At 36.6% G+C, this 26187-nt stretch overlaps 1 protein-coding gene across 2 annotated transcripts in view; it reads right to left on the reverse strand.

Annotated features, from left to right (window-relative positions):
* The window catches only part of itpr3 (inositol 1,4,5-trisphosphate receptor, type 3), a 71163-nt gene that overhangs the window by 16887 nt on the left and 28089 nt on the right, over positions 1–26187 (reverse strand). The window contains exons 15-41 of one of the 2 annotated variants that reach the window (XM_049485591.1): positions 25797–25955; positions 25409–25581; positions 24506–24625; positions 23653–23838; positions 21483–21734; positions 20859–21003; positions 19983–20127; positions 18905–19101; positions 18690–18810; positions 16903–16957; positions 16649–16814; positions 15160–15309; positions 14443–14520; positions 14156–14275; positions 13859–13981; positions 12692–12892; positions 11265–11516; positions 10983–11108; positions 9906–10031; positions 8548–8668; positions 6813–6994; positions 5393–5541; positions 4296–4404; positions 3571–3661; positions 2483–2652; positions 2216–2378; positions 1082–1284 (exon numbers count right to left, since the gene is read on the reverse strand). In XM_049485591.1, the coding sequence (XP_049341548.1) occupies positions 1082–1284; positions 2216–2378; positions 2483–2652; positions 3571–3661; positions 4296–4404; positions 5393–5541; positions 6813–6994; positions 8548–8668; positions 9906–10031; positions 10983–11108; positions 11265–11516; positions 12692–12892; positions 13859–13981; positions 14156–14275; positions 14443–14520; positions 15160–15309; positions 16649–16814; positions 16903–16957; positions 18690–18810; positions 18905–19101; positions 19983–20127; positions 20859–21003; positions 21483–21734; positions 23653–23838; positions 24506–24625; positions 25409–25581; positions 25797–25955 (4083 nt within the window). Of the gene's footprint in view, positions 1–1081; positions 1288–2215; positions 2379–2482; positions 2653–3570; positions 3662–4295; positions 4405–5392; positions 5542–6812; positions 6995–8547; positions 8669–9905; positions 10032–10982; positions 11109–11264; positions 11517–12691; positions 12893–13858; positions 13982–14155; positions 14276–14442; positions 14521–15159; positions 15310–16648; positions 16815–16902; positions 16958–18689; positions 18811–18904; positions 19102–19982; positions 20128–20858; positions 21004–21482; positions 21735–23652; positions 23839–24505; positions 24626–25408; positions 25582–25796; positions 25956–26187 lie in introns of both variants that reach the window. The other variant, XM_049485590.1, reaches the window with a different exon arrangement.

Consider the following 26187-nt stretch of genomic DNA (forward strand, 5'->3'; position numbering starts at 1 on the left):
AAATGACACAAAACACAGTGCATCTTTGGAAATTCTGCTCTGGAAAAAATGAAAAGACCACTTTATTTTCTGAATCAGTTTCTCTGATTTTGCTATTTATAGGTTTATGTTTGAGTAAAATGAACATTGTTGTTTTATTCTATAAATTAAGGACAACATTTCTCCCAAATTCCAAATAAAAATATTAATATTAATATGTCATTAATAAGCATTAATTTGCAGAAAATGTGAAATGGCTGAAATAACAAAAAAGATGTAGAGCTTTCAGACCTCAAATAATGTAAAGAAAACAGTCTCAGAGTTCAGAAATCAATATTTGGTGGAATAATCCTGGTTTTTAATCACAGTTTTCATGCATCTTGGCATCATGCTCTACTCCACCAGTCTTACACACTGCTTTTCGATAACTTCATGCCTTTACTCATGGTGCAAAAATTGGTTTGATGGCTTGTGATCATTCATCTTCCTCTTGATTATATTCCAGAGGTATTCAATTTGGTAAAAACAAAGAAACTCCTAATTTTTAAGTGACCTCTTATTTTTTTCAAGACCTGTATACTTTCGACATGTACCATGGAAGCAAGACTAAAAAAACAAGGTAATTTATTAAAAACTTGAGATCAGCATGTGTTGGTCCGGAAGTGAGGTTTGTTCAGGTACATTTTTAGCGTATTTCTGTCTTGGCAGTGGAAAACAGTGGTGCACCACTTACTGATTAAAACCCTGCCTACAGTCAACAGTCAACACCTCCACTCATTCCACACATATAAGGACATGCCACAGTGAGCAAACCCAACTTTAACATCAACAATAAATAGAATTTCTGTTTCTGTAAAGTACCTGCTCGCATACCTTTACAGCGTGAACAAGCAGGCAAGTTTCTGTTTCAGAGATTCTCGCGCAACACTGTTAAGACACCACCGTGCCCAAGTCAGAGCTCACCTGACTCCCAAAGGGAATGGCAAGTAACAAATACCAAAAAATCGCAATACCAAAGACACAACGACACACCCTAAATCCAGCTGCACAATGCCTATAGACCACTAAAACAGGCCCCACTGTGTACTGAAGCTGGGCTCACCTGCAGGTCCTGGTTGTGGTTCTCACAGAGCAGCTGGAGGAAGCGCAGGATGGGTTTCATGATGATCACTGATGGGCCCATTTCAGTCTCCACCTCCTGCTGCTCCGTACGCTGAGCTGGAGCCAGAGCTTGTGCCGGAGCGATGGCAGGGTGATGCCCATACGGAGCCACTCCCCCGGGATGAAACACCAACGGCTGGGTTCCTGCTAACAGGAGAGAGGATTCATTTCTTTATTCTGAAATAACTAAGTTAAGGATTTGGTGTAAATTTTGGTATAAAAACTGCACAAATGAGTTTTCACAACCCTGTTATTTTGCCTCAGAATGAATTATGATACTTTTCTTGCAATTCATAGCATTGTTTATTAAAAACTGTAAAAAAAACAATGTTTTTCCAATTATTCCAGAGTCTTGCTAGAGAGTTATGATGTGCATTCTGTATCTCTTTTTCAAATTAAGACATTATTGCCATTTTCATGTACTGAATTCACTCATTCAACATTATTCTCTATAACTATTCCAAGGTAATTACTAAGGTGACCCATCTTCATCATTGAACTGTAGGATTTATTATTTATTTATTTATTTATCCATTATTGCACCTCACACTGACATTATTCGCTCACACAATCCCATAACACTTCACAGAGCTCCACCAGGAAGTCAATCACCGGAATATTGATTTCACCTGTTTTACCCATTATATATACACCCTCACCTTACTCACTCATTGCCAAGTATTGTTTGGTTTACCACTCTTTGAAGCATTTTTTTATTGCCTTTGTTAACTCTTTTGATTCTGACCTTGTTTTGTTTTTCCAACCCTGATTTCTGCCTGCCCTCTGATATATTCTTGCCGGTAAATGACCTTTGGACTCATTATCGTAAGTGTTATGTTTGCTCCCTCTTACTGCTCTTTACCAGTGTTGACCCTGCTAATTTTATCTACTCTCTGTATTGATACTTTCTTTAATAAAGTGTCTTATTTGTATCTGCGCATGTCTAAGTCCTGTCCAGCCATGACACCTGGGGCCATGGGAGATTTTGCCTTGATTTAGGTGGGCCATGTGTTGCAAAAGTTTGGGAACCCCTTGGCATAGAAGTTAACAAATAATGTATAGCAGATTTTATTACCTGGATCAAGGTCTTTCTCATCTTTGGCCTTGTTGGTCATTTCTCCCACATTGACAGAAATGGTGGCTTTGATGTCCATCTGTGCATTTTTAATTCGATCATTCAAGACCTTAAAGAACTTCTCAGACTTATTGTCCCCCATCATCAGTTTGTAGAAGGAGTTCTGGAAAAATGGAGCTTAGTTTTATATTAAACTGTAATTTTAACAAAAAGACAAAGAGACTGTAATTATGATGAATACTGTAAAAGTAATTGCATTGTTAGGACCTGTATCTCAGTGTTGCCTCCTTCCAGAAGACAAATGGCCAGTTGGATGCTCTCTTGGAAGATCTTGTCGTTTTTGGTGCACATGATGAGGTCAGTGAAGAGCTTTGTGCCGCCCTCTCTGTCTAAACGACACTGCACTGCAGCAACCCAGTCTTTCTCTGCTTCTCCACCTACACACACACACTATTCACTCAAAATAGCAAAAATCACATTCCAGCTGTGCAGCTAGAATAGATCTACTAGTGCATCTAAAAAAATTAGAATATCATTGAAAACTTACTTACTTTATTTCATTAATTCAGTTAAATGAACAGAAAAATCAGTGTCTCTGAAAATTAGAATATTATAAAAGACCAATTGGTACTTTTGGCAGTGTGCCAAGTCCTGCTGGACAATGAAATCTCTTTCTCCCTAAAAGTAGTCAGCAGAGGGAAGCATAAAGTGCTGTAAGATTTTCCGGGAAAACAAAACTGCACTGACTTTAGACTTGATAATAAAACACAGTGGATCAACACCAGCAGATGACATGTCTCTCCAAACCATCACTGATCATCAGTAAAATGTACATTTTATTTGGAAATCAAGGGATTTGGAGGAATTTTAGAGTCTGGAGGAAAAGGGAGAGATACAGTCCAAGCTGCTTGAGGTCTAGTGCAAAGTTTCCACCAATCAGTGACGGTTTGAAGAGACATGTCATCTGCTGGTGTTGATCCACTGTGTTATATCAAGTCCATCACTCTGTGTGTTATATATCTATATAATATAAGAGTTTCACATTTTGAACTGAATTACTGAACTTAAGTAACTTTAATAATATTCAATTTTTATTGAGATGCTCTAGTATTTTTACAGCATATAATTAACTGTATCCAAAAAGTGGGTGCTCATGGCAGAATGTCAGATGGCATCAATTCATCTTTGCCTTTGTGGAGATGACCAATGATAACGTGTGTAAAGGCACCATGGTCAGCACCAATAACATCAATTTGTTGTCACGCATCACACGTTCAGACAGTATGGTGTCGTGGTAATGATTATCGTATTTGGTTTGCATTTGTCATTGTAATATTATTTTAACTGCTCCAAACCTCCTGCTCCATGTTCAGCCAGATCCGTTTTTATTGCCTTCTTGTTGTTGAAGAGGTAATTCTGCAGCAGCACTTTCCTTAAAGCAATTCCCTATAAAACAAAAACAACTCTCATTAGATAGATAAATAGATATACACTTAATTGATGCCTAAGGGGAAATTCTAGACATCCAGCAGCAAATATGGGTACCACTTTAAAATAAGACTACCCTTATTAAGGGTTTATAAATGCTTTATAAATTAGATTATTAATTGTTATTGATCAGGTTGTGAATGCCTTAAAAACATTTATTAGCAGTTACAGCATATCAGTTGAAAAGGCAACAGTAATCTGTTCTTTGCTTGGTCATTTAATTTCAATTTAATTTAATTTATAGTAAATTATAGTAAATATATTAATATGACAGGTTTAATGCTGACTGATGTAAAACACAGATCTGAGGTTTGATAGAATAAATGATTGTGGAATCAATATTTTCAGTTCACTGTTGCCATTTCTTTTTATGTGTTATTATAAATGTATTAACTGACTATTAATGGGTTTTTAAAAAAATTGCAGCCTAAATAATAGACATGTATAACCCTTTTATAAAGGTAGTCTTATTTTAATGTGGTACCCAAATATGTATAGCACACAAAGTTACAAAAGAAGGAAATTAGTCTATCAACAAAACTGAAAAGTAGGAAGACATTTTTTGTGAATACATTATTTCCAAACATCTGACCCTTTCATTGAAGTCCAGAGTGCGGATCAGCATCTTCTGCAGAGTTGTGAGGACTTTAATGCACAGCTTCTCATCAGCGCTCATCAGAGCCTTGGTGTGCTGGATCAGTCTGCAGGACAAAGAGGTGAATACACACACACACACACACACACACACAAAAAAAACGTATTGCTGATATAACCTGCATATTTAAGTACAGGTGTATTTTGGACATAACATGAAGTATTGCCTGGCAATAAATTCACTAATAAAAATAGTAAAAACCAGCAGGACTTGTTGACTAATTTGTGGAAAATTTCAGATTTTTTAGAAATAACCTCTGCATTTTGGATTACAAAGAATGAAGTTTTAGGTGGAAGTGGTTCCCCTGTGGAATTGAGCTGTCAGACTCTTATTGGCTGATTATGTGACCTTCAATACTTGGAGCGTTCTCATTGGTTGTTATGTAATCATGTGTGTTTTAAAAACTGGAATGTTATTAACTTTTGTCTTTTAACCCTGATCAAGGCCAGAGTTATTTTTTGTATCTCTAATAAACAGAAAATTCTCCAGTCATCAAGTGCTGCTGGATTTTACTATTTTTTGGGCATAACGTGCAATAAACCATTCAGTGTGTCACTTGTCATTCCATTTAAGAGTCAGGTATGCTCTGACTTTGGCACACTGGCATTTTAATAGCGCACCTGCTAGTGAATCAGCAAAGGCTTACAAAAGGAATATAACAATGACCCCTATATTTATGTGTTAATGCATAATATTGTTTTTTAAATTTTATTTTATATTATGGCACAAGGTATGGGTTTGTGCCCTGCTGTGTGTGCATGTGTGTGGGGTGTACACGTGTTGTTGTACGAGCTATTCACTGCCAAGATAGCAATAAACATCTCACTGCGATGCTAAAAATCCTGCTAGCAAAATCTAGCTTAGTAGTCTTTTTGAAATTACTTTGGCATCTCTTCCTCTGCTTTTGAATTATATATACAAAAATTGTGGGACTGGTATGTAACATAAAAAAATTTACAATACTAAGTAGTTATTTTACCTACTTTACCTATTTTACCTACTTAGAATCACAGTACAGATGAACAAAAACTCACTTGGAGATGAAGCCTCCAGACTCGCAGCGCACCCGAGCATCAGTCCCCTCCAGAAACAGCAGCTCAGGCTGGTGCAGAACATCCACCAGTACAGACAGCTCTGCGTTCACCAGCGGCTTCAGCCGCTCCTCCAGAGTGTTAATGATGTCCTGTTACAACACATTCACACAGAATGATGATTCAGTAGTGTAACATTATTTAGAGACAGGTATGTGTGTAAGACAGGTTCCAAGATATTTCCATTTTAAATTCCTAAATTTGAAAAGAGAAAAATAAAAAAATTATGTGACGCCAGGTAGAGAGGAGTGACGCGAGCCGAGTTAAAAGTACAAACAGGTTTATTAGCAGGCAAGCTAACAGATACAGCTAACAGAAAAGCCAGGCAAACAGCGGTCTCACCGATACCAGAAGACGTAGTCAAAAATACAGTCCGAGTTCGAAACCGAGAAACAGTCCAAACGTTCAACAAATCCAATAAGGGCAAAACAAAAGACATAAACCGATAATCCGAAAACAGGGTCGTAACGAGAAAGCAAAAACAGAACATAGGAAAACGCTTAGTATGCAACATGAGTCGACAATACCTCGCGGTGTTTGTTTACAAACGGATGCCTTAAATACAGGAGCTAGACAAGAATGAACCGGAAGTAATTCAGAATACAGGTGAATCAGAGCGTCGGAGCGTAATGCGATTGGGTGAAGGTGAAAGGTTATTATTGATGTCATCACCAGTGGAATTCTGAGAAATGGAGTCCGGTAGTGTGGAAGGAGAACAAGGCTGCGTGACAAATAGGTTTTTATTTAGTTTTTCGGTTTTAAGAAATAAAATACTAGAAAACTGGTCAAATGGATGAAATCCATTTTCTTCTTTACTATAATAAAGACACTATTTCCCAGCATGCACACACACTGGACTACCCTCACTCCACTGATCACTGATCATGTGATGCTAAGGCATTCCTGCTCTCTGAGCTACTGATGTTTCCACATGTTCTCTCCTGTATAAATACCCATCAATTTGCCCTACTCTGTGCTGAGTACTGAATTTAGTTTTCTTAGCTCTTCTACAACGCGTTTCACTGTATTTGCCCTTTTACCGCCTTTTTTTGTCTCAACGTTTATCATCTTTTGCTTTGCCCATTCTATTAATTACCTGTTGCTCCTCCTCACTTGTATATTGCTGGATGTATTGTGTATGTATAACCCTGGTTTGCCTGACTACTCTCTGGTATGTTGTTTATATATGCTACCATTGTGTTACTGACCGTGCCTGTCCCTTACTACACTTGTAAGCCAAGTCCTTTTTGTACTAAACTTTGTTTTGATTTTTTTTATGCAAGTGTCTTTGATTTTTTTCACTAAATCAGCAATTAAAATAACATTTCCTCTTAAGTGAGGGGTTATACACACACACACATACCTGCAGTTTCTCAATGATGTTCTTGTAGTCCCAGGGGTTGTTGGGGGCAACAGGTCGGCTAGAGCGTGAAGAGCTCTTGTAGTTGGGGTTGGTGCGGGAGAGAGTGTTTGAAGCATTACTGCTCAGCATTAAATTAATTTGGGCTTCCAGCTCCAAAGGCACAGAGATAGAACGGCTCTTAGCTGTGAAAAAGGAAGAAACTGAGCTTTAATTCAAAATGAGACATTTAAATAGCAAAGTTTATTAAGTTACTCACTTAACTAAGACTAATATTGAAATGCACTGATTGGATTGTGTAGCTGAGTGTGACAACTGACAGTACATAAAAGTCCTTACCATTCAAAGCAACATTATGTACCATTTAACTTTGGTAAAGCAGGCAGGACCACATTTAAGCTCTTCCAATAACAAACTATATATCAACCATTTTTCCTTTTTATAAAAAAGTAGAAATATTCTTTACATTTGTAAGTTATTTTACTTTAAGTGCCTTTGTGAGAGAAAATATAGGCCTGAACAAAGTATGACTTTTTAAGAAAAGCACTAATCTCCCCCCAAAGGATTTTTTATTAAATGGGCACATAATGTGATCATTCTGTGAGAAATATTTGCATAAAAATACTCTACAGCCTCAGTTCACCTGCTTTATTCACTTTCTGTATCTTTTAGCTCATAATGATCTTAACCCTCCTGTTTTCTTTAGGGTCAATTTGAACCTTTGAAATGTTTTAAGTCTCTAAAAAAAGGCTGACATTAGTTTTGTGATTCATATTAATTGTCTTTACTTAATTTTAAAGACAATAGGTAAACAAAAATATGTTTAAAATGTTTAAATTTCAATGTCTGTTTTATTAAGGCTGTTTTAAATGCATAAAACATAATAAATATTAATATTTTACACACATTTGTGTGGTAATTATGTTGAGGTCACTATGATTCTAATTGGTCCTCCGCTTTAGACCCTAACGTAACATCACAACACGTATAATACTTATTCAATACTAATATAACATTATAATAATGTATAATAATAATAACCACTAATAATGTATCAAACAAACATACAGTTACTGGCAAATAAACTTCTAGCATGTTTATTTAAATTTAATTATAATAATTGTCTGGAAATTAAAATTGCTGAGATCATGTTGACCCAGAGAATAAAGGTGTTAGTAAATTTAAGGATAGCAGGAGGGTTAATTTGGTAAGCTCATTAATTTGTCATCACTGAAAAGCGTATTACAATTCTCAACTGTAGGGGGATCCCATGAGCAATAATAAAAATCCACTTAAAATATAAATTCTTATAAAGTGCTGTTTAATATTTAATGTTTTACAGAGCTATACTATAATTATCTTCATTTTACAACTGAAGGAAGAACCAAAAGCTTGTTGATATAAAAGGTTAATGAAGGTTTATTTAAAAGGACTGAGTGATTAATGATTAATCTATGTGTAAACCCAAAAACACAAATTATACACTAGAGAAATCCAAAAACAAGCCAAAAGTCAAATGCTAAGAGTTTAAAAGACTGCAGGGCTAATTATTTTGTACTCAACCAATGAAACTGTTAATATTCCATTTAAGCTTTTGTTTCCTCACTGCTAATGAATTATTGCATAACCTTCATAAAACGTGTATAAAATCCTCAATTAATTAAATAAAAGGTAATCTGTGAATCAGTCTTTAGATGTGTCATGCCGATAAAACAACAATAAAGTGAGTTATTTGTACCAGTCAGGGCTAGAGTCCGTATGCAGCTCTCCACCAGTCCTTTCTGCTGCTGCAGGAGCCATGTGCAGTCCAGCAGACGCATGCTCGACTGCAGCAACCGGGTCACTATAGTGTGATGAGACTGAAATCACAACGAAAAAAATATTAATATAAACATTTTACAAAATCTTCTTCAGCAGTTAAGAGCTTTAGATCATATTATAATAATGTAAAGCTGCTGCATTTGTAGACAGTTTTAGACACATGTAGTTCCTCCATGTCATTTAGAGCAGAGAGTACTGAAAGACTCAGGCTTTGTTACTCAGCGCATTAAGCCCTGTTTCTGATGCATAAAAAAACGCAAATGAAGAGTAATTATTGTTTTCCAAAAGAGAGAGAGAGAGAGAATGGACTAACACATGGACAACAATGAGGTATTTAACGAGGTGGAAAGAAAGAAATGATAATAATACATTTAAAGACAAATGCAATGGGACATAGAAAGTAAGCTGTGTATCAGTGACGTGCAGACGCTATGGCCCAATGTGCTTGGGCAACTGCCCTTTTGCCATCCTTGGCTGATATTGCCCTTCCGAGGGAGGGGAAAAAATAATATAGGCAAATATGATTCATATTTCAACAAGATTTTGAAAAAAAAAAAAAACGCAGCACACGACCGGGCGGCGCTTCAGCCGACTAGCAGAGGAGTTTGAAGATGCCGTGGGAGTAGAGCGACTGCCCTGAAGGTGAGCTTGCCTTCACAGTATTACAAGACATGATCACCATCAACTTCTCTAAAATCCGATGTCGTCGAGTTTAGGACGTTTAGTGATCCTAAATAATCTGACAGCACCTACTGTGCCACGTTTAGATAGCAAAAAAACAGCCAGCTAGCTTGCAGTCAACCTTTTACATGGCTCAGGTTGTTTCGTGGGAGGCTAACCAAACTAAGTTACATGCAGCTGATAACATTTAATTTTATCAAGCAAGGTGAATGACGGACATAAAGCACTATTCGAATTATTCACATGCACAATGCCCACGGAAAAGAGACTAATACAGGAGAGAGAGAGAGAGAGAGAGAGAGACTCTTTTTTTTTTTTTTCTTCAGGTTAGAGCAACTGCCCTTCAAGATTCCTGTGCATGTCCCTGCTGTGTATAGTATAGTATTAGAAATACATAAATAAATATATTAAAGGGTAGGGGGGGTAGGAAATCATGCTGGCAAACAGTTCATCAAAATTGTTTTTTCTTTCTATTGTACATATATTGACATTCAAACCTGTGTTTTTTAATTATTCATAAAACTTATTTAAACACTGAAATTTCTGGCCGAATAATTTTAGTTGCCAAAAATACAGAGCATTCCAGAGACTTACCTGCAGTGAGGTGCTGTTTTCAGAGAAGGGTGAGCTGAAGAAAGCGTTTATAGTGTCCAGCACCACATTGAGGACGTACCGCTCCAGCACAGGGTCCTGAACTCGCCTTTCACGGTTCGAGCATACCTGCAAATAAAGAAGTGCAAAACAGGATAAAACTATTTACATATAGTCAGGTAAGATTTTTACAAAGTACTTCTAAATATTTATTCTTTAATTTCTAATGTAATATATATCAATCAGCCATAACATTAACACAGTTAACATATACTCTGCTCCACTAAACATAGAAAAGCACTTTGTAGTTCTATAATTACATACTGTAGTCCTGATCTGTACCCTGTTCTTCAATACTCAGGACCCCACAGGAGAGAAAACCACCACAGAGCAGCTATTATTATTATTATTATTATTATTATTATTATTATTATTTTTATTATTTGGATGGTGGGTCATTTATTCTCAGCACTGCAGTGATTAGCACTGATTCGCATGGTGTGTTGAGCTGGTACAGTAAGTGAATCAGATACAGCAGTGCTGCTGGAGTTTTTAAACACTGTGTTTAACTGTTTTACACAGTCCTACCTACAGCTGCTCCACCTTGTAGATAAGGGACACTGTTGACTGGAAATTACATTTTGGTGGACTGTTCTCAGTACAACAGTGACACTGAGATGTTTAAAAACTCTAGCAGCACTGCTGTGTCTCAGTAACTTAAAACAGCACAGCACACACTAACACACATCAACTTCAATAATGAACTGTTCGATCCATCCATCCATCCATACATCCATCTTCACTCTGTAATACAATGAGGGTAAGCCTCATTTTTTTTATGCAGTCTAGCATTTACAACTTAAATCGACTAAAATATAAATTTATATTTAAAATCAAGTATTTAATCAGGTGAGCTAAAAAAATTAAATAAAAAAATAAATAGTAAGACCATTAGAAAAACCAGTAAACAATTTAAGATTTAATTACTAATATACTGTATATACTGGGGCACAGTACGCACATTATGGATGGTCACAAATGTCAATGTCATATCCAAAGGTTTGCGTAAATAAGCCTTACCCTGGCCATGTCTACGATGAAGTTTTCAAACAGATTCCAGATGTGATTGCTGGTATAAATCTCCTTCATCTCCACCTCTGTATCCACATAGCAGTGGTTCACAAAGTTCACATAGGCAATTTTCACCTAAAACACAAGGATATAAGAATCAGTGAAAGAGACAACAGTTGGCTTTTACTAATAATGTGATGAAAACGATAAAATGTTGTATTTCCTGTCAGGGAAGCCCTACTATAATAAGTAATACGTAATATGTAGGAGCAGTAGCATAGCAGTAAATACCTCTGTGATGCACTCCTCATCTGTAACGACTCTAACCACATCCTCCAGGGGCAGCAGTGAGGTGCATTTGATCTCAGTGTAGACGTTTTTGCCCTCAGCGCACGCAGCCAGCAGCTCCACCAGAGAAATGTGGTAGCGGAGGGGGCTGTTCTCCTGCACCCCCTCCCTAGACTCGGCCATCAGCTCCAGCATTGTGTTGTAGGAGGTTTTATCATTGTAGAACACCACCACGTCATCACCCGCATTTGTTAACTGTGATGTTAGGCAGATGATGAGGTAAAAGATTAGCATGTCTAATTTTTTTAAACAAAAATGACCTTTTTTGGCAAAAGTTTAAAGTAGAACACAAATGAAAAAGAGGCAAAAATACAAAAGTATGAGTGTAAAATGTTTTTCCAAACATATCACACATATTTTATTTCTTAAAAGACACATGTGAAGGTTGCTTTACTATTATTTAGTGTTCAAATCTTACAAAAAGAATACTATACCTTTTTTAACTACATGTAGCAATGCATAGTATTACAATAATAATGAATACTAATAAAAACATTAAAACACCTACAAGTTTTAATTTAACACTGACATATTTACTGTGTACATATTTTGTGCTTATTAATAAAAGTATTTTTAGTGTAAGGGTCCGGCAGAAAAACATGTGAGAATTTCTTGAGTCAAGAGAGAGGAGTTTATTAAATTCCAGTTCTCTAAAAAAATATATAATAATAATTATAATAATATATAAATAATAATAATTATAATAATATAAAAAAAGCTATTCGTCACTATTAAAATATTTTCAAGTATATGCACTGTTTTTAAGTGGCTTAACAAAACAAATCAGTAACATTTATTTAGACTCAAACAGCTCTAAAACTAAACCTAACCAATAAGGTCTGGCCACATGGCTTGCACAGGCCTTATATAGCACCAAACAGGAAGGGGTGTGATGTCACCTCCTGCTATTTTGGAGGAAAATCTGTCCATAATAAATGTAATCCAAAATAAACAGAATAGCACATAGCATGTTTTCCTTCATTCTTAGATTAATTCGTTTAAATAGTTTGCTAAAGCAGATGTGAACAAAGGTCTGGCCAATAAAAAAATAAAAAAACATTAAATATTATATTAATTCTAATTTACTTTATTTAATATACACTTTTCTTTTTCTGCTGTTTTCTCTCTCCTTGTGTTGGTGGTTAGGTTAAACTTTAAAAAAAGCCACAAAACAGCTTATAAGTTAATTAATAAAATTATCTTAACCAACCTGTGTCTGTCTGTGTGTATCTAAAATGTTCCTTTTAAATCACAATGTTCATATTCATATACAGTGGCAGAGAATAGCTCTGTCACACTAAAAAAATTGCATTTGTTCATTGTCATATTCTTAATTACTTAAGACTGTACTCCAGTCTCACAGCCCGTACCTCAGTCATGATCATGTCCTGGCATTTCTTCACGTACTTCCCCTCAGCTTTAATGATGGTGTGCAGGAAGTTGAGGTACTGCACATGGCGACCGTGCGTGGCCAGGCAGTGGATGAAGTGCTGCAGGACCGTCTCGCTGATCTCAGTACAGAGCTGGTAGTTATTACTGAAGATGAACTGCACTGTCTCTGCTTCCAGGACCTGAGACAAAAATGAAGGATCTGAGCATCAGCATTTGCAACACAGCTTTAACCAAGTGGTTCCTGATTGGAGTACTGAGTGTGTTGGAGCAGGGGATGGATGGATGGATGGATGGATGGATGGATGGACAGCACAGCTGGATTTAGGGTGTGTCGGTGTGTCTTTGGTTTCGTGAGTACGCAAAAAATACTCCTTGCACGTTTTAAAATGTGCAAAAGGCATAAACTAATTATCTTAATTGATCATGGGTGTGTTTTGGGCATAAACTAACATGAAATAAACCAATCAGTGTGTCAGTTGATATTCCCTTTAAGAGGCAGATGAGCTCTAGCACTTTAGCACTTTAATATTTTAACAGAGCAACTCTTCTGTGCGTCTCAGCAGAGGATACTGACCTGCTCGTTCACGCTGTGAAGATACACCAGCAGCTCATTTAAGGGAACAGCAATGTTATTTTATTCTTTATTCTGTTTATTGTTGAGTTAAAAGCTAGATTTGTGAGCTGCAAGGATAAGATAGGATTGGGTGGCTGACTGTTGTCAGGGTTTTAATCAGTCAGTGGCGCACAGTGGCGTATTTCCTGCTGTCAAGATACTGTAGAAACACGCCAGAATTTTACCTGAACACACCTAACTTCCAGACCACCACACCCATCAGTGTAGATTTATTCCTCTGACGCAGTGCAAGGCATGAAAACTGACTGTTGACAGGGTGTAAGATAGCATCAAGCATTGCGATGTGCCTTGTGCAGGGTGTACAATAGGGCCCACAATCTTTTACATAGTAAAATATGTAAAAAAAAAAATCTAAGACCAGTGTACTCTTAAACTGATAGAAAATGACAAATGATAATCCTCAAATCAATAAATTAACTTAAATAATAATTAAATAGTACACGTGGCACAGATTAAAACACACAATCTCTGCTTGTTTGAAACACTACTAAAACTAGGTAATAAGTCTTACTCCAGGGGTGAGGAAGAGGTTCAGGTGCTTATGGAGGAGAGTCTGATTTTCTTGGTTTCCGTTGCAGAATTTCTGCAGGAAGAGGTGGGTGAACTTAATGATCTCCAGCATTTTCTTGTCATTCTGTCAAACAGGGAGAACCAGAGTTAAATAAAGGACATGAGAAGCTATACAGTGCTATAAATGCCTATTCAAAAGCTAATGAAGTAAGATTTTTATGCATCACTAACACGAGATATCTAGGCAGCATTGCAAAATAAATTGTTGCAAAGCTGTATTCACAGTGACTGTACTCACCCGATCATAGGAGACTTGCAGAAGATCCAGCATGACTTTATGAGCTCCCATGTTCTTCAGAAGCCTCTGCTGCTTCTTAAACACCCCAGAGCTGCACATCTTATTTAATCGCTCCAAGATCTGGAGACGAAAATACAAAAAGGTGTTTTTTTCATTTCACTGTCAAACATTTAACACTTTGTTATATTACATGCAATAAAACTTCAAAATTTCAATTAATCTATCCAACAATCCATCCACATATTTCCAGACTTCTGTAATTCATCTGAGCAGACAAGAAGACAAACCTCTTTGACTTTCTGGTAGTTTTCATTGCTCTTTTCACGCTTTTCCTTCTGGGAGACAGCAGGTTCGTCTGCAGCAGCCTAGCAAGAAACCATTTGGTGAATTTTCATAAGAGGAGGACATTAGCATGAATTAGAATTTCTCTTTTCTGGATGTGTAACATACACTGCCTGGCCCAAAATAAAAGTCTCCACCTGGATTTAAGTAAGTAAATGATGTGGGGTTGATGCTGCAGTTGGTCTGCAGGTTTAGGTTCAGCAACAGTATGTGCTGAAAGAATGAGGTCAGCTGACTACCTGAATATACTGAATATAGACCAGGTTATTCCATCAATGGATTTTTTTCCCTGATTCATGGGGCTGGAATTGTGAAAGAGTTCAGGGTTCAGGGAGCATGAGATCATCATTTTCACACATGGATTGAGCGAGTTCACCACAGAGTCCAGACCTTAACCAGACCAGATCTGGGTGAAAAATTAATGCAACACTGGATTGAAATAAATCTTGTAATATTGCAGAAGCTTATTGAAACAATGCTACAGTTTGATTGCTGCAATATGTGCAGCAATCAAAGCTGCAGGCAGTTCAATGAAATATTAGAGTGTGTGACCCTTTTTTGACCAGGCAATTAGACTCAAAGCAAACTAAGAGTAAGAACTACAGACTTTCAGATTAGATCGACCATCACAAGACGTGGGGAAATCATAGAAAAGCACCCACCTCTCCCTTGTCTTTCTTCCCCTCTCCTCCTGAGCTGCCTTTCTTCTCCACCCAGAGCTCAGACTTCTCCACCATCATGCGTAGGTGATCCAGGTCACTCTTAATGAGCTTGTAGTTGTCCACATCCTGCTCAGAAATCAGGAGCTGGACCTAAAGAAACACATGGAAATAAATATAATGAAATACAATGCAATAAATTATATGTTAGGTTATTGTTGTTAGCATCGTCCCAAGTTAGCAACTGTATTTTTGCACATTCAAACACCATGAAAACATCACAGTTGGACGGTACTATGTGCAAAATTGATTTTAAGGAACAATCAGTAATAAATTAGTGTTAATGTTGAGCTAAATGGCTAAAGGAGTACAAATTCCCAACACTGAATAGAGTTTTATTGCCCCCGCCTTTCCTCCCCAGACATGAAGCTTACACGTGTTGCCAGACTGACACTGTAACAGTGGTTTTACATGTATTGTACTACTGCGTATGTGCGCTAGAGTTGTAGAGCTCTGTGCAGGACGGTAAGCTAGCTGTAGCATGGCCTCTGTTCTGTTGTATCTATCCTAAGTTATCCGGACAGTAATGGTGAGATGCATGGGTGCTGTACCCCTTTAAACACATCTTCTACCCCACATGTAGCGTGTCATGTGTGTGCCTCCAGAGAAGCCAGTAACCTGTGTATTTTCCTTGCTAGCACCACACGTTTTTTACCCATTGCAATACAAAGTGGCAAACAATGACCCGCTTAACTCCGTAGCTGATTAGTAAAAATATACATTTCAGCATCTATAATGCCTATCACTACTACGCTAGTGGTGGTGATAGATATGGTCAGCAACCTTACTGAAGCTCAGTGATTACCTGTTCAGCAGCAAAAACCAGTTTACATGGCTACAGCACACTGTTTGTGTGTTGTTGTGTTCTTTACCTGGAAATCCTGAGTGTGGAAATGGGACTAGGGGAAAGGAGGTGGGCAGATTCGGAGGCTACAACCTGCACAGTTCAAAAAAGTTCATACTGACTGAAGATCTGCTGACAAGAGGTGCTTAAACTTAGCATGTTTCCTTAGTATCGGATACATGCGGATCATGTTTTGAGTTCCTACAGAAAGTATAATCCTTTAGTGTCCTGTAAGGTGGATAGAATAAAGATATAATAAATAAAAAATAAATTATATAATAATGCTGCTTTTACTACTGTTAATGTGTGGTGCAGCCATCTTGGATTCTGAGCTCAGGGTTGGTGAGGCTCTGTGTGAGTTTCTGTGTAGGAAATAAGACTTGATTGGACGTTTTATTTGAAAGTTTCTACTTTAAATTTTGTAAATTCTGACATCCAAGTTTAAATGAGACTCAGCATTAATGTCCTCCTATGGGCAAATTTGGGTTTTGAGACTTTCTATAGAAAGTGAGGGTTTATAAACAGGTTTAAATGTGCTGTAAGTGTGGTTTACTCTATTTAAAGATGTTATCTGCATATGTAGTCTACCTGTTTGAAGGTATGTAAGACCTCCTGTCTCTGGCTGAAGTGTTTGAAGAGGAGCTGCAGGGCTCCTGACACCAGTGGAGGGTAATCATGCATGATGAGATGGATGAGCACACGCAGAAACATCCGTCCTCCCTCATCATCCACTTCCAAAATACTGTTCGCCTTTCTATAGAGCCACAGAAATGTTTAAATAGCTGCACAGCAAGATGACTATCAGCCAACAGTGATGAACATGGAAGCTGTTCACTACTTACCCGACTCCAAACATCGCCTCGGCCTGTTCCCCTATAAACTGCAGGTTTATGGAGGCTGTTGGTGAAAGAAATTCAGTTAAAACGTTTTTAACTACTGTTTGATCATATGCACACTAAATATGATGTTTAATGAAGCACAGGCAACAGGCATAGTGTAAGTAAGAAACATCACCAGGAATTATCACCAAATTTCCACAGACGCCAATGCTCCAACATTTCATGATGATAATGCCCTCTGTCAATTAGGGCTGCAATTTATGTCTATTTTAGTAGTCAGCTAATTTGCAGATTATTTTTTTGGTTAGTAGATTATTCACAATATTTTTTTCATGCCCTCCATTTGTGCTTTCTATTAGTGAGGGGTTGTGATCCAATGCATGATTTACTGCATCTTGACAACTAAACTTTTAGGGCCCTAGACAGATTTTGCAAGCTGCAACCAGGGTTGCCAGGTCCAGCAAAAAAATCCTGCCCAAAGTCTGTGTAAAACGCTCACTTCAGAAGCTTAAACTAGCCCAATATCCAAGGTTGCCACAGCTGTTCATAACACATTTTTTTTTATTTAGAACGGTTTAATTTAAGAGTGAAATACAAAGGGAATTATTAATTTAATAATAAATACTAATAAATAAAATAACATATAAATAATAAACAGACAGAATGGCAATTTATATGACTTAAAAACATTGTGTATAGTATTATAGTATAGGAGACATTCACACAGGCTGGATGTTGTTATTTTTAAGAAATTCTACTTAAAATTCTCCTTCAGTTGTGAGGATTTTTTTGCAGTAATTTTCCTGACAAGTGCTCAATGATTTTTCAATTTATATAAACTGTCATTCAGTCCATTTATTATTTATATGTTATTTTATTTATAAGTATTTACTTATTTTATTATTAACGTCAATAATTCCCTTTGTATTTCACTCTTGAATTGAACCGTTCTAAATAAAAAATTGTGTTATGAACGGCTGTGGCATCCTTAGATATTGGGCTAGTTTAAGCTTCTGAAGTGAGGGTTTTAGACAGACTTTGGGCAGGACGTTTTGCTGGATCTGGCAACCCTGTTTGCAGCTTGCGGTATGGTAATTTGCTCTCTGCTTCCTCAATCACTACAAAGACAAAAGAAGGCCCTATATATGGGATTTAAACGCTGAGAATATGTTTAAATGTACAATGAGCTCATGTACAGTGAGTATGGGTGTTGTCTTGTCCCTTATCTGGTGTGTTTACCTTTTTAGAGACACGGAGCGCATCATCCTTCCCACGTGTTTCTCCACATCGGTATGTGCTGTGCTCCATCACACAATGTCAAATTTTTATAGTCAATAGTGATAATTTGTCAACTTATTGTTGGATTATCTCAGAAAATGAACATCATATACCATGATATAGTTTAATTTGCATGTTTTGCAATGTGACTACTGTAAATGCTTACATGGTTGTGGTTATGCTCTAAATGATATTTTGTGCAGCTTTACTGTATGATAACTATGTAAAAAATCTTAATGCTCATAATACAACTAAGGATTTTTCTTCTCTATAGAAAATATCTTACTGCCATCAGCAGCAAAGGTCTTCCCTGACCTACCAGTCCCTTTGTGATTAGTGATATCAGTGTGTTCTTTGTTTTTAATGACCACTCCACACATTCCACACAGTTGCTTTTGGTAGTTTCACAGTTTGAACGATGTCTCTTTTGGTCCATTTTTGTTTTTCAGCTTCTATTTTGTCCATGTTGTGCAACCTTACTAGAAATTAGTCATTCTCTGTGTATTATTCACCTGCCGTCTCCATTGCTGACACTGCATCTACGTCTCCCATGGGATACACCTCCACAAACTCTTTCTTAAAGACGGACAGCAGGAACGACAGCCGATAATCCAGACGCACATTCAGAATAAACTGCAAAACAACAGAATGATCAGAAGAGATTACATACAGTTACACAATTAACTTCTTACACAAACTTTACACAGACACAGACTCCAATTCCCACCTGTAGGATCTCCAGGATCTTCAGCTTTGTGTCCATCACTGTAATATCCTGGTTGTCAATGCTGTCTTTAGTACGGGTCTGTCCATCCAAACCAATTATTGGACGTCCAGGTCCGACCATTACGGACTGTTTTCTGTTCAGGACCATGGTAGACATCATCTGGCCCACTCCATGGATGGAGCGCCTTATGTTCTTGCCTGAAATAAAAAAGACACTTGTACTGCATGAAAAATATACATAAAGCTCTGGAAAAAATTAAGAGATCACTTCAGTTTCTGAATCAGTTTCTCTGATTTTGCTATTAATAGGTATATATTTTAGTAAAATGAACATTGCTGTTTTGTTCTATAAACGTCGGACAACATTTCTCCCAAATTCCAAATAAAAATATTGTCATTTAGAGCATTTATTTGGAGAAAATGAGAAATGGCAAGTTCATATTCATAAAGTTTTAAGAGTTCAGAAATCAAAGTGTGGTGGAATAACCCTGGTTTTTTATCACAGTTTTCATGCATCTTGGCATCATGTTCTCCTCCACCAGTCTTACACACTGCTTTTGGATAACTTTATGCCTTTACTCCTGGTGCAAAATATTTAAGCAGTTCAGCTTAGTTTGATTATGGCTTGATTATATTCCAGAGGTTCTTAATTTGGTAAAATCAAAGAAACTGATCATTTTTAAGTGATCACTTATTTTTTTTCCAAACCTGTATATAAACCCATAATCTATAAACTATTCTCTTTCTCATTTTTAGCTCTGTAATGCAGTTTCTTTACAACTGTTTAGAACTATTAATACTTATTGCATATCCTGATACTGATCTAGCTAAATAAAGCAGCCAATGAGTACAATTCTGGACCAACAGAAAACGTTCCACTTTTGTCCCCTAATTGATGCATCTGTAAAACTATAATCTGTGGTAAAATGACTCTATGTCGTTTAAAAACAGTAAACAGTGAACAGTCAAGCCATCACAAGTCTAGTGCTTTATTAATAGTTAACAGTATCTTTTAAGTGTGTTCTGACAAAAGTGACTACGTTCTCCTTCCTAAGCATAGGTAACTAATCAGTACTCACTGCTCCCATCATCTTGGATCATATGTGCCAGCATGGCAGGGTTGGGAATGCAGTCAATGATGCCCAAAAGTGTGCGCGTCAACCGCAACAGCTCATAGAAGCTGTAGAAGCCAAAATAGATCAGGTGTCTTGCCAGACTCACCACCTAAAAGAAGATAAGAATAATGTAACAGCATTCAAATTCCTTAAATAAATATTCTGGCTGAAAAAAAAACAAAACTTATTTGGGTAACAACAGGAAATGCAAAGTTAACACTGAAATAAACACTCTCTAGTTTGGACCTGACGTGGACTGTCACCAAGTTCAAAATCTTAATATATCTGCTTAAAAAAAGGATCAAAATCGCATAAACAAGTAACAAAAACTGTAATAACATGGATAGATATTATTTAAAAATTGAACATAAACTTTTTAATGCTATTCAACATTTATTTATACTCTGAAAATATTTGCTATACTGATCTTTGCTGCACAAAGAGGCAAAAACAAATAGTAAAAAAATATCTGCATTGAGTTGAATTAAGCTTTTTGTCTGTTTGTGCATCAAAGAGACATTTTTGAGTGTGTAAGACTATTAAGACTATTGTATCCTACTTTAAACTAAATATGTACATTTTAGATATCATGTAACATGTATTATTATCTGCAATTGAGTAATAATTCATGCAAATTTCATTTTATGCCAAACTATTAAATTTACAGGATCTGCCAACAGGTCCAGACTACAATTCCTAAATATTATTGATTGCATACAATCAATATAAAAGCAACATAATGTGTAAAGCCTGTTAAGACAACACTGTGTAGATCAAGCCTTGTGAGATTCATTCAATATAATAAAGCAAAATTTCAGGGTATCCTCATTATGACTGTACCTCATATGTCAGTTTATTTTTCTCCTCATCAGCGAAAGGCAAATCATCATGAAGAACGAGGTTGAGGTAATCCTCCATGAAAGCCATGGTGTTGGCAAACTTGTTCTTCTTGTTGTCTCTTGAGTAGTCCATATGAGAATCATAACTGGAAAATAAAAAAATAATAATTTAGAGCTAACAAACACAGTATAACTATACTAGTGCATCTTAAAAAAAATTGAATATCACTAAAAAGTTACTTTATTTCAGTATTTTTTTGATGACATGTCTCTCTAAACCATCACTGCTTAACACTGATTGGTGGAAACTTCACACTAGACCTCAAGCAGTTTGGAATGTGTGACTCTCCACTCTTCCTCCAGACTCTGCTCCCTTGATTTCCAAATGAAATGTAAAATTTACTGATGATCAGTGACGGTTTGGAGAGACATGTCATCTGCTGGTGTTGATCCACTGTGTTTTATTATCAAGTCTAAAGTCAGTGCAGTTTTGTTTTCCCACAAAATCTTACAGCACCTGATCCGATTATAAAGCTGATGCATTTTCACATGGAATGTCCACTACTGTAAGGTTCCCATATAATCAGTTCTAATCACTGATGTAGCAGTAAAAATGTGATCATACTCTTTGATAGTGATAGACGTGGGAATCTCAGTCCAGAGCCGAGCAAACTTGACAGGTGTTACAAGTTCCTGAGGGTCTCGGTCCACGTGGGCATGCAGCATCAGCCTGCAGAAGGAGGCCCGCAGGTCGTATGGAAGAACCTCGTCCATCATGCACAGGGAAATCAGCTCCACATCCAGCTGCTTGGAGATTTCATCGATGGCCAGATACTGGCGGTCCAGACACATACGCGCATAGAGCTTGAGCTGGTACCTAGGGATGAAACAGTGGTATAAGATGGCGCATGTTAGGGTTCTACTATGAGAACCATGAAGCACAATGCATTTAACTAGTAGCTGTAACTCCATAGTTAATTTATAAACATTTTTACGAGCAGTGGTAATCAACCAATGGCCACTGGCCAAAAGTTTCTTGCTTTTTGTATTATATAAATATATAAACTAACATAATTTGAGATGCAACAGACATTATCTCTTTGCAGAAGGAAGTAATAATATTTAGGTCAAGCTAACTTATTGGCCTAGCTAATTTATTGATTTTTCCCACTATAAGGCGCAACTAAAATCCTTCATTTAAAAAAAAAATCGTCAGTTTGCCTTATAAATCTTGTATATGAATTTTACCAGTCAGATTGTAAGGAACAGTAAAGCCACTCCGTTATAGTTTTGTTCTATAGTTCTCCAGCACAGAGACTCGAGATTGGAGCAATATTAGCATTACCACGCTAAGCGCTAGTTAGCTTTTTTTGCCATTCAGAGTTTATCAGCCTGTAGCCCACTGATAACCCTGTCTTGCACTGCTGGAGCAGCTTTAACATTACCTGCTAACTAGAGCTGGGCGATATGGCCCCCCAAAAATATCTTCGATTAAAAAAAAAAGAAGAAAAATTCCCTACTAAAAATCGAATTAAAGATGATAAAGAAATGGTTAAAAACGAGTTCTTATTTATTTAGTTTTCCCTTTAATGTCCCCTTTGTGGTTAAAGTGCAACCAGAAACAAGCAAAAAACAATTGTAAACAGTGAGAACATCTAGTAACTTTTAGAAAGCTTTCTCCAACATAGTTTAGGTACTGACACAATGCACCCTCAAACTTAATAAATAAATAAATAAACCCACCCCCAAAAAACAAATAAAAACAAATAAAATGGTGCCCTTTTTGATAAAACTTACAAAATAGAAAACAAGTACAATTTAATATTCTATTAAGTAAAGAATTGTCCCCATTGTGCTGGAATTGCAAAACAAAACTTTTAAATAAGTGCCAGTGTTCTATAAAATGAGATGATCTTTTCTCATTAATATGCAAAAAATCATAAACTGTAGTGCATACAGAACCTGGTACACGGTTGGAAGATGTTGTAGGGACAGTTGCGTGTTTTTTTACGTTGAATGGTGAACTAGTACTGCTGCTGCCTCTGCGTTCATTCCGCTGAGAGCAGCCCTTCTTCCACTCCGCTACATGCTTCTGATTAAGGTGTAGAGATAAATTTGGTCGCGCTGCTTCCTTTTTAGAAGCAATCGGTTTTAAACACACCTTTCAGTGAGGACCTGTTTGGTCCACGTCCGACACCACAACAACGAACCAATGCGCTAGTTAGCTCTTTCGCCGTTCAGAGGTGAGTATATTGGACTGTAGTCTGCGTATTTATCGTGTTAAAACAAGCTACATGGTAAGAACCGCTAGCTAATATCACCCTGGCTTACAGGAACACTCAGGGTTCCTCAGTGTAGCGCTGTCTGACTAGCCTAAATGGAAATCTGGAAATCTTTTTTGCTGTTAATAAACAGAAGCGCTTTACTCACCAAAATAAACAGTTTTAAGTAGAGAAATCTGTATAGATTAACATCCAGCACTTGTTTGACATTAAAAATAATGCACCTTATAGTGCGAAAAAAACAGTACTGTAAAATTACAGTATTACTTATGTAACAAGCTTATTATCACAGTAGATTAAGTCATATTCCCTTTAAATTCCTTTTATTTCTGTTTATAAATAAAAAAGGTTACAGTACAGTACAATTCTAGTAGATGCAAACAATATATAATTACACTGCAAATAAAACAAATCATGGTTCACCCTTAGCTTACTGTATGTTTGCTGTTTTATTTATAGTAAAGTAAATGTGATTTCTACCACAATATGTTATTTTATTGCTGAAAGTCATACCTGTAGTATGTTAACACATTCTCATCATGAGCATTTCCTTGTCTGGCTTCTTGAGCAAGAGCTCGGATGCTTTTCTCCTGAGTTTCATTGGCTTTATCCATCCAGATCAACCACACCTCATCCTCCCCTTCTCCATAATCCTCAGAGTACTCAGCATTGTGATGATTGTCTTTACGGTCGCGTCGTCTGCACACATACACACATACATAAATGCATGTTTTTTTTATATTGCTTGAGGAATACACAGAATTTTTTAGGAGTGCATTGTTATGTATAAATATACAGCTCAATGTAAAGATTAAAGAATGATAAAATGTTATTATATTACTCTGATATTACTATTTATAGGTATATGATTGAGTAAAATGAACATTGTTGTTTCATTCTATTTATTCTATAAACTACTGACAACTTTTTTTTCAGAAAATAAGAAATGGTCAAAATAATGAAAAAGAACTTTCAGAGCTTTCCGAACTCAAATAATGCAAATAAAACAAGTTTATATTCATTTAGAATCAACAATACTAATGTGTGTAAAACTCAATGTTTGGTGAAATAACCCAGATTTTTACCCAGATCACAGCTGGCCATGCCCTCCACCAGTCTTTCACACTGCTTTTAAGTGATCTTATGTTTATTTCTCAGTTTCTGTAAATAAATGCTCTAAATGACAATATTTTTATCTGAAATTTGGGAGAAATGTTGTTTGTAGTTTATAGAATAAAACAGTAATGTTAATTTTACTCAAGCATATACCTATAAATATCAAAATCAGAGAAACTGATCATTTTGCTATATAAATGATCGATCATAAATAATTGCCTAACCTGTTTACAATCTACAGTGTACTCACTGTGTTTTGATGAGGATATCTTGGTTTTTGGGGTCCAGCATACACTTACAGATCAGCTCCTGCGTCACTGGTATGGCCACATTATTGGAAACACACAGGTCTGACAAGTAGTCCAGAAACCTTGAGTAAACAAATAATGTTAAAAAACATTTGATGTACATTGATTTTTTTTAAATTTAATTATACATTAATATAAATAAATAATTAATATAAATAATTTAGTTATATATATGTATACAGCGAGAAGTATTTATAGACTGAGCTATTGATTAAAATACACTGGCATGCCACATGTCATGGGACAGAAACTGGCCTTGTCATCCTCAACTCCCACTGAAACTAAAGACAGGGTTCATACACTTTTAACCAATAAATTTCCAAGATTTTTTTCATGACGTTTCCATGCCTTTAAGGCAAATTTTCATGACCATATAATTTTTAAAACAAAACATGGACAATAAAAACAAAAATCAACTAAAACTAAAATGAATACGACACAATTTTTAATGAAAAAATAAAAAAATAAAATACCATTGTGTAGGGCTAAATTACTGAATTAACTCTGAGCTGATGTATTTGTTACCTCAATATAGATTTTCTCCATCAATAAACGGAAACAAAGATTTGTAGACCAAATTTCCATTACTTTTCCAAAAAAATGATCGACTCAATTTCTGTGCCTCGAGTAATCGTTTATTTAATTTAAAATCTCAGAGCGCAACTTTTATTTTGACACAATGCGCTCTTTGCTCTTTAACCAAGCAAAAATGTTTCATCCGATTACTCGATTAATCTAATCGATTTTTCAGTAGAGTACTCGAACACAAAAATAATCAATAGCTGCAGCCCTATACTGAAGCTACTGTGTGTATAATCTAAGATTAAGTTTAGATTGGGACGAACCTGGGCTCCCTGTTTCTGCGCACCAGGTTGACAAACGTCTCCACCTCCGTCTTTGTGATGTGCTTCTCCAGTAGTTTGCGGTTGTTGTGCAGCAGAGCTGTAATTGTGTCCTCAGCCAGAATGTCATAACCAATCTGAGACTGCATCACTCCAAACTGCTTGGCTATGTACTCCTGATGGCATGAAGGAGGCAGAAAGAAAGATGCTTTTAGTAAAAACCCACTGAACTTACTATTTTACAATTACATATATTCATAATTATTTAGCAACGTAGGGGATCAATAAAACTTTATGTAAACTATTTATCAATACAGAGTGATGAATTATACCCTCAGGGTTTGAGGGGTTACAGCAGAAAGAAGCTAGGGTTAGCACTTAGTAGTTATACCTGGTTTTTGCGGTAGTCCTCCTGAGAGTGGCGAAGGATTCTGTAGCACAGTCGGAGCATGTACTGATAGGGTGCATTCTTCTGATCAGACAGCTCCTCCAGCTTCAGCAGAGGACCCTCTCCTTTGTCTTTAAATGGAGCCTTGATGATCCCAAATATCTGTAGGAGTGAGGTCCAAGTTTAATTATCTTAATGGACATATTATACCCTTTTTGTCTTTGCACAAATTAGAATAGGTCTATGGAGAGGGCACAGAGTGGTACAATGGGCTAAGCACTGCCACTATGATCAGCAGATCACTGGTTCGAATCCTGTTTATGTAGCTTGCCATCTGCTACTGGAGCCCAGAGAGAGTACAATTGCTCTCTTTGGGTGGGTAGATGGCGCTCTC

The sequence above is a fragment of the Astyanax mexicanus genome, chromosome 12 (genome assembly GCF_023375975.1).
Source record: "Astyanax mexicanus isolate ESR-SI-001 chromosome 12, AstMex3_surface, whole genome shotgun sequence".
Classification (NCBI taxonomy): Eukaryota; Metazoa; Chordata; class Actinopteri; order Characiformes; family Acestrorhamphidae; genus Astyanax; species Astyanax mexicanus.